Source organism: Stylophora pistillata, chromosome 5 (genome assembly GCF_964205215.1).
Source record: "Stylophora pistillata chromosome 5, jaStyPist1.2, whole genome shotgun sequence".
Taxonomy (NCBI): Eukaryota; Metazoa; Cnidaria; class Anthozoa; order Scleractinia; family Pocilloporidae; genus Stylophora; species Stylophora pistillata.
In genome coordinates this window covers 3,485,679-3,499,094 of record NC_142523.1, presented here as the reverse complement: position 1 = coordinate 3,499,094, position 13,416 = coordinate 3,485,679, and the positions used below count along the sequence as shown (strand labels likewise).

The 13,416-nt window shown below is 40.2% G+C and overlaps 1 protein-coding gene across 4 annotated transcripts in view; it reads left to right on the top strand.

Moving 5' to 3' along the window:
- The window catches only part of LOC111335647 (uncharacterized), a 24,013-nt gene extending 10,597 nt beyond the window's left edge, over nt 1-13,416 (top strand). For 3 of the 4 annotated variants that reach the window (XM_088761969.1, XM_022941630.2, XM_088761971.1), the window contains 21 exons: nt 286-344; nt 659-819; nt 902-943; nt 1,193-1,229; nt 1,590-1,708; nt 1,927-2,001; nt 2,119-2,172; nt 3,400-3,452; nt 3,570-3,687; nt 4,914-5,216; nt 5,301-5,705; nt 6,199-6,577; nt 7,097-7,251; nt 7,873-8,026; nt 8,474-9,033; nt 10,226-10,499; nt 10,945-11,052; nt 11,169-11,273; nt 11,419-11,517; nt 12,314-12,456; nt 12,733-13,416. In XM_088761969.1, the coding sequence (XP_088618095.1) occupies nt 286-344; nt 659-819; nt 902-943; nt 1,193-1,229; nt 1,590-1,708; nt 1,927-2,001; nt 2,119-2,172; nt 3,400-3,452; nt 3,570-3,687; nt 4,914-5,216; nt 5,301-5,705; nt 6,199-6,577; nt 7,097-7,251; nt 7,873-8,026; nt 8,474-9,033; nt 10,226-10,499; nt 10,945-11,052; nt 11,169-11,273; nt 11,419-11,517; nt 12,314-12,456; nt 12,733-12,936 (3,607 nt within the window). In that variant the 3' untranslated portion in view covers nt 12,937-13,416. The remainder of the gene's footprint in view (nt 1-285; nt 345-658; nt 820-901; nt 944-1,192; nt 1,230-1,589; nt 1,709-1,926; nt 2,002-2,118; nt 2,173-3,399; nt 3,453-3,569; nt 3,688-4,913; nt 5,217-5,300; nt 5,706-6,198; nt 6,578-7,096; nt 7,252-7,872; nt 8,027-8,473; nt 9,034-10,225; nt 10,500-10,944; nt 11,053-11,168; nt 11,274-11,418; nt 11,518-12,313; nt 12,457-12,732) is intronic. The other variant, XM_088761970.1, reaches the window with a different exon arrangement.

The window sequence follows — 13,416 nt, the reverse complement described above, 5'->3', positions numbered from 1 at the left end:
TAAATTATCCTGAGAGAGAATTATGAACAGCCTAAGGGTAAACAGACCTGTAAAAGCAATGTCTTGTTAATTGGACTTTTTGTTTTTCCTGTCACCTGTCTCTGCTTGTGAAGGAACTAGATATTGGTAGCTCTTTTTAAGGGCATATCATTCAGAAGCTTCTTATTATTATAAATTTTAAATTGCAAATTGTCATGAGTCAATTTGACATTGCAGTATTTTTGGATAAATTAACAATCTGTATGGTTAATTGGTGAAAGCTTTAACTAATTTGTTTTGTAATAGGACATTAGATAGAGACAGGGCCAAGGCAATTCAAGAGCGCAAAAGAGAGGAACAAAGTGGTAGGAATTCGTATTTTTTTTTTTAAAGGAGGGTAGGGTTCTATTATCAATGTTTTTGAAGTCCATGGTTGCCACAGGTCAGGAAAAAGTTGGAGAAAATAATTTCATCATGGTGAGAGAAAATTCAGGTAATTTCACTGAGTCATGGGAAATTTAGAAATTTATAACGTCAAAGAAAAGTGAAATATCAAGAAAATGTGATATTGGTAACCAAAAGGGATCATTGAAACTGAGCTCTTTTAATTGCAAGTATTAGGATTTGGACTGTCTTGTACTCGACATACTAAACACTTTTTGTGTATTGTCTTGGTCAGACGATGATGATGAGGAGGATGACAGTGAAGAAGACAGGGACACGCCAACATACACAGCTATCTCTAATACACCAACAAGAATCACTTTAACAGCCAAAGGCAGCCAGAAAAGAAAGCGTGGGCCCAACAAGATCAAGGTGAAGGATCAAGTCATTCTTCATGTAAGTACATGTAAAGCTCTCTTGGAATTCCTTTCTGGTTTTCACTATTGCATTGATTTTGATCCTATATTTCTTGTAACAGGTTGAAAACCATGAGAAGGAGAAGAAACCAAGAAGAAGAAAGGTGTGTGGAAGTTTTCTCCTTGGGTTCATACATGTAGTAAATGATTTCAAGGTCGTTAGAAAAACAAAATGTAAAAGTTTATCAAGCCTCAAAGTTTCCCCCATTGCTTTGAAAGGTGTCATATGAATTTGCAAAATTGTGTGACATGTGTGATGATAGTGTAGACAGAATTGTATCTCCAGTAATAAAATTCCTTTTTGTTTTCTATTTATTGATGCAGTTCTTTCATCTCAAATTCTTTTATAACAGAGGCAAAAGCAGAAGCCTCCCCCTGGATTTGTCTCTGGTGAGTTTGTCATTCCTTCGATTTTTTTTTTCTTTTCTTCTTGATAGAATTGCATTGTCAGTTTCATTGTCAGGGGGAACAAAGGACAAATTTGTCTCCTCCAGCATAAGGTTTTGCAGCAGAGTGAAGTAGGTACAACCTTGTCCTGGTAGTAACAGTTACAATTCCAGTGAAGGTTGAATTTTCTTAGACTTCTGTCATTGCTGTGGCATTCACTGCAGTAAACCAATGGAAGAACAGTGTCACTTGCTATGTGGGAGTGGCCTATAACCTGTAGTGCTTTATTTAGATGCATACATTGACTTTCAATGTGTAACACCACTGATTTTTTTTTCCCCATATTTTGTGTCTTTCCTTCAGTTGACGAGGAAACGAGTGAGGCATGGGAAAACATGTGTAACTCATCTGACCACTATGAAGAGCTGAAAGAAAATATCTACACCAAGGAGGTTGAACTTCTAGCTGTAAATTCCATACAGGTACTGTAACTTAATCTACTTATTGAAGAGCAAGGTCAAATCAAATGGTATATTTAAAGAAAGAAGAGAAACAAACAAATAAACAAACAAAGTAAATTGAACCTCAAAGTACAAAAGTTTTGGGCCTGGGAAAAAACAGTTATCTTATTTTCTCCTGCTTCATTAGGGATTTCTGTAGTTAGGTACTTGTGTTTTAAACTTTCATTTGCTCTTCTCAGGAAAATGGATTCTTGCCCTCTGTTGCTAACAATGAACAATTATGCAAAGTGGTTGAAGTGCAGAAAAGTAGAAAGGTATGCTAGTTTTGTGTGACAAGTTTCTAATAAAAGCAAAATTTAGTTATATAGCCTGGTGTTTTGGTTTGTGTAGGTTTTTCTTTCTTTCAAATTGTTCTTCCCTGCATTTTTTAGGGTATCGTGGCCACAGAGGACATGGACAAAGAAAAATTTATTGTCCAGTGCAAGGTCAGTTGACCACATGGGTTTGTACAACTTGGTTTGGTTTGATAGTGATTTTTTTAATCGTTAAATTCCACAGGGCAGTGCATCTGTTCAGTAATAGATTACATTGAAAAATGTTGTAAGAACAGAAGAGTGGAACAAAAGATGCAGCCAAATTTGTCTCGGATGATCTTACCACATTTTGACTTCTTCTACATTGTATTACTGTATAGACCCAGGGCTCAACAGTGACAGCTTAGATGTCATCTCAATTTCAGTTTGTTTACTAGCCAAACTAGCCAGTGAAAATAAAAAACCACTAGCCAAAACTGAATTTCTACCAGTCTGTGGCTAGTTAGCTACGGTTAGTTTTGAGCCCTGCAGACCCACAGCAACATGGATTTAATTTGTTTTACATGATAAAAATGCAAAATGCCATCAGCCCTTAAACATCTAAGAGTGACTAGCATCTAATATTTTCATTACAGTATCACCCTTGAATCACACATTGAGATCGTGAGAATAAAGGAAATGATCAACAACTACAGAACCTCTGGATTGATAAGAAAATTCTCTTTGTCAGCACCTTAGGAAATGTATAGAGAACAGTATGGAGAATATGCATACCAGGGTTCCCACACTCCTTGAAAGTCCTTGAATTTTAATTTTTTGTTTTTAAGGACTTCAAAACCCTTAAACTTAGACTCGGGTCCTTGAAAATTTTTGAAAAGTCCTTGAATCAAAGTTGAAGTTTTCTTTTATTTTCGGTGTTGAAAGTGCAAGTTTCTAGCACAAATCGCAAAAACAAGTTTTTCTTTCAAATCTCACATCCGATTACGACGTTTTTCATGTGATTTTTTTATATTTTGTACCTGATTGGTGCAGTGGAAATAACCTTGGTTACCCAGCGCGTGATCACTCTGGTATGCATGCTTGAAGTCATGCTGGTTGGACTTTTTGGCCAGTCATACACGCAATGGTTTTTATCACTATTAGCTCCTATTTAATGCAAAAGGTCCTTCAATTTGAGAGCCAAGATCCTTGAAAATGCCCCAAAATGTCCGTGAAAGTCCTTGAATTGGGTTCCTGAAAAAGAGCAAGAACCTTGGCATACTGATGTTAGGGGTGTAAAGGGTTAATGATGATGTTATCTGCCCCTCTGTCCTCCAGTAGATCCTAAATAGGAACCAGTCAAAATACTTGTAGACTTCAGTTTATCATATAATTATATACATTTTTTTTTCCTCATAGGGGAAACTTATGCTCCTCTCCAAGTTTGAATCAGAGAATCCATTCTTCAAAAGGTATTTCAAGCAGGATATTCTCCTGCTTGTTTTGTGGCAGAATTACGTGTGCTTAGTGCTCGCAAGACTGAAATGCTTTGGCAGTTAACAGACGTAATTTTCCTTTGGTTGTCACAGATGCAGTCCCTATGTTTTCTATTACTCTGAACTGGACCATTTAAAGCTGTGTGTTGATGCAAGAACTCAAGGAAATGATGCAAGATTTGCCAGGAGGTCCTGCACTCCAAACTCAGAGGTGAGTATCCTTAGGGTGAGAGAAATTTTTTAGTAGAGACAGTGCCTCTTGCAGACAAGAGCAACCTCTTTTTTTTTCTTTTTTTGTGCCAATTTTTGGATTTCTGTCAAGTTTGATGGGTTAGCAACAGCACTCCAAGCTATGAAAATGTGATTATTATGACAATTAGTTAACAATTGGTTTATGCTTTAGCGTGCACTATCGAGTTATGGAGCACGCGGGAAGTTTGGAGAGCACGAAAGAAGCGTAAGAATTGCCCGAGGCGATAGCCGAGGGCAACTCTAGCTTCTTGAGTGCTCTCCAAACTTCCCACGTGCCCCATAACTCGATAGTGCACAGCTGAAAGCATGAACCAATTGTTTTAGAACATAGTCGGTGGAATTGTGCATCAAAATCCGACGCGAAAAACGCCGGGACAACAACATCAGTTAAACCGAATCGTGACGGCGCTGATGCCGGGTCTCCTTTTCCTTTGTTTTTCTCTTTTTCTGCCTCATTTAAGAACTCTAGCCCAAGGGAAACGATCGAAACATTGTCGTCGTTTTCGGACTAGTAGGCCGAGTTTCTGTTTGTATCCATTATTGTCGTGAAATATATTATATTTCCCCGCGCTAACAATGGCCGCTCGCGCGAAAAAAAAATTTCTGGCGAAGTCGGATTTGCCGACGCTATCAGCGTGCACTATCGGGATTTTGAGCACGCTTACGTATAATGAATTTGATTGCGCGACTCTGCTAGCTGTGTTCTAAATCAAATTAGTGGCAACCAAATTTGCAGCAAAAGTTTTCAGTCTGGCAATCTGAGTTCAACAGTCCCAAGGCAGAAGAAATACTTCTATTGCATCCTTTTTATGAGTTGAAGAAAATTAGAGAGAAAGATGTGCAAAATTAATGTCATGCAAGTTTACAGCTTGACCTCTACACTTTACTATCAGTACGCATATTCTCCATACTGTTCACCATACATTTCTTAAGGTGCTGGCAAGGAGAATTTGTTTAACGATCAAGAGTTTCTGTAGTTTTAGATATTTCCATTATTTTCATGACCTTGAAGTGTGATACAGGGGGCAATGTTGTAAGGGAGAAATAAGAAGCTAGTCTCTGTTAAGTGTTAATGTTTTTCCCTTTTGGCACTAACTGTATGGTTTCAGGTCACTGAGTAACAAGTTTGTAAAAAATTGAACTTGCGAAGTGTATTAATGTTATTGTTTTTTTTTTCTTGTTAAGGTCAAGCACTTTGTCCTCAGTGGAAAGCTGTGCCTAGGAATCTTCTCTGCTAGTGCGATACCCAGCGGATCTGAAATCACCATTCCATTTGAGTTTGGGTTTGATGAGTATCATAGTTTGATCGACTGTGCTTGCGCTCAGGACAGTTGTGCTGCAATGAAATACAACCAGAAGTTGCAAAATCAAAACCACGAGAGTAATACTCAGAAAAGATTCAAGGCACATGATGACGATAGCAACTCGGGGCCACCCCAAAAGATGTCCCCTCTTGGAGCATCTCTTGGTAACAGTCAGAGCTTGCAGGTAAAAAAAAAAAATTGTGATACCCCACACCAACGCAGCAACACGGTTTCTACAGAAGCTTACCCCCTTCATTGCATATTTCAGGGTGACAGTGACTCTGATGCGGAGAACAACCCCGAAAAGCGAGGCAAAAAAAGCAGAGAGGAGAGAAAGTTGGAGGCTTTACTGAGACAGATTGAGAAAATGGAGAAGAAAGAGAAGCGCAAGCAACAAACTCAAAAAGAACACAAGCACGAGCTGATTAGCCCAGTGAGCCAAGATGTGTCGTTGAACAAGCTCAGCAGCAAAAATATAAAAGGAATAAAGCGGGCCTTGAACAGGAAACGAACAGGAAGAAAGCGAGCGAGGCTGTCAAGTTGTTCGTCTGAGCCTTTGTCTCCTGATGACCACAGCAGCACTGCATCTACTCCCACTACACAAGAACTGAGCTCTGTGACGCCATCCACATCGCCCAACAGGAACTTCAGATTCCCAAAGGACATTAAACAGGTAAGAGTTTATTAACCTTTTATGTCCTAAAGTCAGTGTACATATTCTCCACACTGGTTCTTACACATTTCTAAGGTGAGATGAGAAGAATTTGTTTAACAATCTAGAGCTTCTTTAACTGGTGATTATTTCCTTTATTCTCGTGACTTTTATGTTTGATTCGGGGTGATTTTGTGGAAAGTGGATGCTAGTGAAAAAAGTAAAGCTTGAACCTTGATAACATCTACTAGTCCCGGTTGTTCGAAAGGGTAAGTCTGGGTAAATTGCTATCGGATGATGGATCGTGCAGTACAGCTGTACGTTTAGTTGCAACTGGATCCTGCTTTATAACATTCTCCACGGTAGTTTATCCACCTACATCCTTATCCTTTTGTTTACAAAGCAACTGATTTTTTCACTCACTTGCTCATCGCCGCAGCACAACAGTTTCTAGAGAAAGTAAAATTTGATCCATGGCAATCGTTCAAGTACTAATGCAATTCGTCCTTTTTAGTCTTTGGATGAAGAGAAGAAAGACACTCCTATCAAAGATACTTCTGTCTCTGTAAAAACTGAACCAGCAGATATTAGTGAGGCCTCCCTACCTAACTCTCCCATTACGCCTAGAGAAGAAAGTGAAACTAAACCTGTGATTATCAGCACAGCTAGTAGTACAACTGATCGAGATGCAACTGCAACACCTGACAATGGCATTGTAACGACTGAACAAGTTGTACCTTTGGCTGCTGATATACCAGTGTGTACATCAAATACGGCGGACAGTACGCAGCCCGCAAAAGATTTAAGTAATTCACTCGCAGAATGTGTGGTTGAGGTTAACGTGGCTGAGGACAGTGGTAGAAATACCCCTAGTCCATGTCCATCAACTACAGGTAATTTAAATTGATCAACTTTTTCATTTCTTCAGACAAGATCAGTGCATTGCCTTGCTTAACAGACGATGAGAATATAGAAATGAATTATGTAGGTTAGCCTGGAGCGCAGATGTCTTATTAGGGCGAGTTCACGTTACAAAGTGAGAGTGGACGGGGGGAGGGAGGGAACGGGGAAAGGCAAGAACCCACTCCCTCTTCTCTCCTAGGTCTGACCGTCGCTCCCCCGTTCACCCCATTGGTACAAATTTATAATAGACTAACTTGCTCTTTGTAATTGGATCGAAGGATGGCTTTCTTTGGTGGGTAAGTTAGTAAAAAAAGGAAGGAAGGAAATTTAATCTTACGAAAAAGGTGTTTGTTGTTTCAATAACAACTAATCCCTTGGCACAATTGTAGTGGGAAGTGGTACCTTTTGTAGTGTTAAGTGTTTTGCACTCAAGGACTAGGCAAGCAAAGCATGATACGGTTACACACCTGCGCTTTCTAATAACTTATTTTTGCTTTTTGTGTAAACAGGCTCCCCAACTAGTGCGGAGAGTGTAACAAGCAGTTACAGTGGTTCTGCAGCAGAGAGAGTAAGTCCAGGACCTGCCCCTGGGAGTCCTGTGGCCTCTGTCAGATTTGGCCACAGGTCAACAAGAACTAATCCACTGTATGGATCTTTGAAGAAGGTATCTAGACTACACTTGGGTTAAGATTTTTTTCCAGTTCAAACTGTTACTGATCATGGTTGAGTTAAAGAAATCGTGTTGTCAAATACGTAGTAAATAATGAAATCGTGATTACACCGTCGAGAAATCAACTCTGTTAAATAGAAGTATGTTGGCCTTCGAAATATTCATATCTCCATTTCCAGATATTTTTAAAAAACTCCAGTATTTATTAAAATTTTCTACTGATGTTGGTGTAAAGTGGAGACTATATGTGTATCAAGATCTAAATTTTGAAAACCAGTTCATCCTTTAGTTTCCTTCAAATTTCCTGCACTGCAGTGGGTACGTAGGACTTACTCGCAGACTTGACTGGTCAACGATATGTTACGACCTCATGGGTCACCATGTTTTCCTAGGTATGCGGCTCCAATACCAATTTAGACAATTGCCCAGAAGAAGGCGCTATTCCATCGAATTTTTACCAGATTCGAAGATGTTTAGTCGAAAACCAATTTTTTTCCTTAAAGTTTAGTTTGTTTCTTTGTTGTTGTTTAGTTGGTTTGTTTTGTTTTTGTTTAAATGTCAGCCACAAAGGACAGCTCTGCTAACTTTGTTCTGTACTCTCTGCTGCACTTTCAGAGGTGGCTGTTTCAGTACCTGTATGGACAAAACTTAGTCAACGAAAGACCCCCCAATGGATTCAAAGTTAACGTTAGCAGCCCCATGAATATACCTTTGAATGGTAAAACAATTCCATCCTCTTTGAGAAGAAATGGGCTGCCAAAAATTGTAGGTTAGTAGAGATCTTGCGTGGCAGTTCAGTCGCGCAGTGTATGTAACATTTATACTCAACTGCTCTCCCAGGAAAAGTTATTCAAATTACCGCTGTTGGGCAATTTACTGTCCATATGTACTCTTCTAAAGTAAGGGGTTGGTTAACATTTTTGTGTAGCTTTTGAAAGCTTCAAGGCTTCCTGTCGTTTTGTAGGCGAGAATCCGTGCGACTTTTATACTTTTTGGACAAACAGTTCGACTCTAATAATTTCTTTATTCAAAGATGTGCCCGCCCCTTTGGCCCAAACTGGCACTTCTTTTTTTATTCATTTTTCCAAATCTCTGGCAACTCTCCTCCGATTCTCATTGGCCGCCCCTAAATATGCCTTATTCAGTAAAGTGGGTGATTGAAGAGGTAAATTGTTGTGCGTGATTATAAAAGCCCATTTAATCCACTTTTCTCTAGATACTTTACCCCTGAAGAAGCGGCATTTGAAAAGATACCAAGAGATGTCGTCCGAACCCGAGCAATCTGCAAATTCAGCGAGAACTTTACCAACTGAGCCAGCGTGTGGCGAGCCTCTTATTGTTTGCTCGCCCACTGCGCTAGAACAGCAAGTGCAGATTGTATTAGCAGATAGTGTGAACGATTTACAACCACACAGAGAAGAGGGTTTAACGGCTACAAATGAACAAACTCAGCTCAGAGATGAATTACTTTTAAAAGTGAACGTTTCAAATGCGTCAAACATTGTGGAGACCACAAATTCGACAGTCATTTCCGAGAACAATGCTCTTACGGCAACAACAGGCGACTCTAGTATCTTGCAGAGAAGACCGAGCGATCCTCGGCTTGTAAATATTTCACCGGTTTCTAGCGCAGCTCCTGTCGTTTCACCGGGATATCCTCCGCTTGTGGTGGCCGGCGCTGTTTCGCCCGTGTCTGTCGTCGCAACTATTCCTGGGCAACCTGTGCTGCAGCTTTCACAGGGTAATGATACGTCTGGGACACCAGGAAAGAAAAAGGTAAGTGAAGCTTAACCAACAACCAATCAGAGCGCCTTTTGATTGAGTGACGTCAACCAAAACCAGAGAAATCACAACAGCCAGTCGGACCAAAGGAAGAAATTGCTAGCAGCCAATGATAACTCAAAGGATAGTCTAGTAAATCGGTTAAAGCGCGGGAAAAAGCAAGAGACCAAGAAGCTATTACTTTTAGTTTTCAGTTTGGTTCAGGTTGTTCGAAAAGAAAACAGCGCTCTTGCCTGGATAATTAACTATCTGGTAGACAGTGCCGTTATCTGTTGGACAGCGTTATCTGCCCTTTGAATAACCGGCCCTAATTTGTATTTGTATTTGTATTTAACAATTATTCGCCTCAGGTTCGGTGAATATCGTCGAATAATCCCCGAGACGAAGTCGAGGGGATTATTCGACAATATTTACAGAACCTAAGGCGAATAATTGTTTTAGTATAATTTCAGAGCTGAACAACAGAGAAATTTCTAAATCATAACATTTTAGTAACATTTATTAACATTTTATTTTAACATTTTATTTTAACATTTTATATAAACCGCGTGGAGCGGTTTATGTAGCGTCATATAAGGAACCGCTCGACCAATCAGATTGCTGGAAACTCTTTTTGCTCAGCTCTGAAATTATACTAATTTACGAATATTTATACAGGGTAGCCCAGTTCAGCTAATAGCTGGTTTAAATGGGGCCCTGTCACACCCACCCATCCCACCCCAGGGGAGGACATCCCTCACACAGTAATCTCGTGCGTGGGAAATTAACGTCTCCTACCCCTAGCCCTGCAGGAGACGGAGCCTACGGTTTATTCGTCCTTATCCGAGAAGACTAGAATATCTATCCATTTCTTGATAATATAGAAAGGAAGCAAATTCTCCTCAGTTATTTTAAGACCATGAGTAGTGGTCCGGCCGGGGCTCGAACCCTCGACTTCCCGCACAACACAATCCGGCGCTCTAACCAAATGAGCAAACCGGGGGTCGGATTGTTTGAGAAATTGGGGAGAATTTTCTGGACCAATGACAATGACGAATTGCGCTCCACTCTTAATTGAAAATTTGTTTAACTGGTATTGTCGTGAACCGGATATCGCCAAAAAATTTCAAGATCCAACAACAAAACTTGATTCAGTTTTTATCTCTGTAATTACACTCGTATCTGATGACGTGTTGTTCTTTGGCAGGTTTCATTGCTAGAATATCGCAATCGATCTCGGAACAGACTCTCGGTGGACACGCCGAGGACATTACCACAGCAGTCTGCTGGAGTGACAAGTGTAACTAACGGTTCCTCTTCGTCAGGCTTATCGCATCTCGTCATGAAATCGCCTTCCCTTCCGAATCTCACCTCGCCATCAACGGCACCGTCCCTTGTCCATCGACCGATTCCTAGTAGTAGTGAAATTAACGGGCCTCATGTGGAGCCTGTTAGCCCAGAAATGGAAGAAAAGTCTACAGGTAGGGATGATCGCACTGAGGAGAAAGCTGATAGTTTTATTTTTTTTTCCTTTCCTCCTTTTTCCATCGCTGTAAGGGAGGGACGAAAGGAAGAGCGGTAAATATTTATTGTGTCTGTAAAGTCAGATGAATAAGACTTAAAAAGATCTGTGCGTAAACCTGTGTTATTATTTCCCACCTCTGACCAGACAGAGGGGTTTTTCAATCTGAGTAGCAAAGCACATGGGTGTCATCCACGGGTTTGAGTGAAAACCTCAAGACATCCACGGTAAAACTAATTCAAGGTACTGCTCGATACCCTTTGAATAAACGGCCATTCTCGTCACGCAAGTCAATTGTTGCAAGAGCTGTATCACTACTCTGCTAGATGTTCGTTGTTATTGCAAGAGCTGTATCAGTTCCATCTACTAGGAAAGGTTTTTTTTAATGAACTGATCTTTCGTAGGCTCGCTGCATCGAGTGACGAAAATTTCCAACAGCGCTTATGGACGAGTGAGCACCACTTCTTCAAGAAGTTCGATGTTCGGTGATGGAGATTCGCGCCTCAAGAGAGGTCAGTAACCTTTGATTGCTTTTGGGCAACACAACCATCGATATTTCAGATGCAGTATGGTTCTATTTTATTGTTTTACAAAGAGAAGGAAGAAACATCTGATTATCTGTTTATAGAAATTCAAACGAAACACGCACAAGAGCAGCTGACAAGAAAGGAGGAAGTAAGGGCTAAGGCACAAGAAAAGCTGAGTTCTTTCATCGCGGAGCAACTGCTAAAAGGTAATTCGTTCAGGTTGTAAATTGTGCAAACGTTTCGAGTGTGAAGGTGCAGTGCAACTCGAAAAAATATTTCTAACCTGTCGTCCTTTGCTCTTGGTCACTTCGCGTGGTAAAGCTTGATGTCCTTACTTTGATTTACCCACAGATTCGACTCCAAAACTATCTAAACCGCCCTCAGTAATTGGAAGATCGCCTTGTACCAGCACCAGCAGTGAGTCTTCGAATCCACCAACGGAACTAACGGGTACGATGCCGCGCAAGTAAATATATCTTATTAGACGTTGTGTGGTGTAGTATCGCCGAGTATTTTTACGAGTTGTGCCGTATTTTAACGAGCCCGTAGGGCGAGTAAAAATACTCAGCGATACTACACAATAAAACGTCTAATAAGTTATTTATTATCGAACACGCCAAATTGTTATTTTAGTGCGAATTTCGCAAGTATTTATTTAAGGGGGAGTGCGTGACAGAAGAAAGCGAAGCAGAACTGAATTGGCGCGTTGTCGTATTGCTGTTTCTATTTTCTTCAGTAAATGAAGACATTTCCTGGTCATCTAGCTGTTTTTCTTCGTTTGATTCATGTAATAAACTTGGATCTATATTTGCCAGCCCTTCCACCTCTTCGTCGTCAGAAATATGATTTCAATTGTCCGCCATTTTTTTTTTCGTAGCTTCAATTCCATTCTTCGCTTGCGCGATGCGAGAAAACCTCTCTAACCGGTTCTCTGGAGTACAAATACCGCATGATATTTGTACACGTCTATGGCGTTATTTGTACTCTACGGAGTTAAGTTGGATAATAATAGTTGTTATCATCCAATTGCACTTGGGTAGAGTACAAATAACGCGCAAATTGAGGCGAAATATCCCGCGATATTGATCAGTTATTTGAACATATGGCTTTTTTTTTTGTCCTGTAAAAGACTCCTTTGACAGGTTGACGATGCTAGCGTGAGTTGTTTCAAAAGAAAAACAAGTGGACTACATTTTTGTATAAATACAGGAGTTGGATTATAAATAACTTGTATATTTTCACGTAGGTGACGCCATGGAAATCGAGGATGAGGACAGCAATTCAAACTCCGATATTTACGTCAATACTCTGATGGCCGCTCCTTCCGCTCACTCACACTCCCAGCATATATCCCATCGTCCTTCGCTCCTTGCACAATTTACTCAACCGGTAAGTTGCTGCAGCTTTTCTGTTCACCTTTTCCACCCTTCAACAACCGGACACTGGCTCATAAGTTTTTTGTTGTTTTTTTTTTTTTTTTTGTTTTTTTTGTTTTTTTTTTTTCCGCGCTTTACCTTATCTATTACATTTGGTGGTCAAACGGAGATTTCTTACTTGTGTGAACACTGAGTGTATGCTTGGACACTGAATACTTCAAGTGATTAACACGCATTTGTTTGTTTGTTTGTTCTGGTTTTTTTTTTTTTTGGTTTTTTTTTTTTTTAGAATTACAGAATAAGTCACTCGCAGCAACCTCTGTATTTGACAACAGCCGCGCCCCAGCTTACCTCTCCGTCGCAGCCACCGACGCGGCTACCAAGCAATTCGCCTCAGTATCTTGTGACCAGCCCTTCAGCTCCAGCACACGTCCGTTTTCAACCTCCGTACCAAGCCGCGCCATCACAGACGGCTGGTTTCTACCACCACTGAATTTTGACTGGCTGAGGAGAACTCGGTTAAATGAAAGAAGCTCTAACTTGTGATGTATTTAGAGACTGGTTATTGTAAATTTCAAGTTTAGTTTTATCTAGAGCCAAGCTCTTTCTGATCAAGGCGAACGCTTTTGCGTTCGTTCACTGACAATTTATGTTGTTGGTCTTGGATTCGTGTGAAGGATGATAAAAAGAAGAGATCTTGTTTCACAAATTGCATTTAAATTGGTGATTTTTCGGAAAGTTTAGCAGTGAGTTGTTAGGATTTGTTGTTCACGTAATTCTCGAATCAGCAATGTTAATGTTAGGTTTTACGAGCCATCGCGACCATTCCATTGTGGTTTAAAGCCTACTAAAAGTTGTTTTACATTCTCACATACATCACTTTGTATCATAGCCCTCCCTGTATCTTAAAACTGTTATTTTAGATGGGAACCAAGAGTTAATAAAGATGTGTATGGCTAATGCCGTTTCGTAA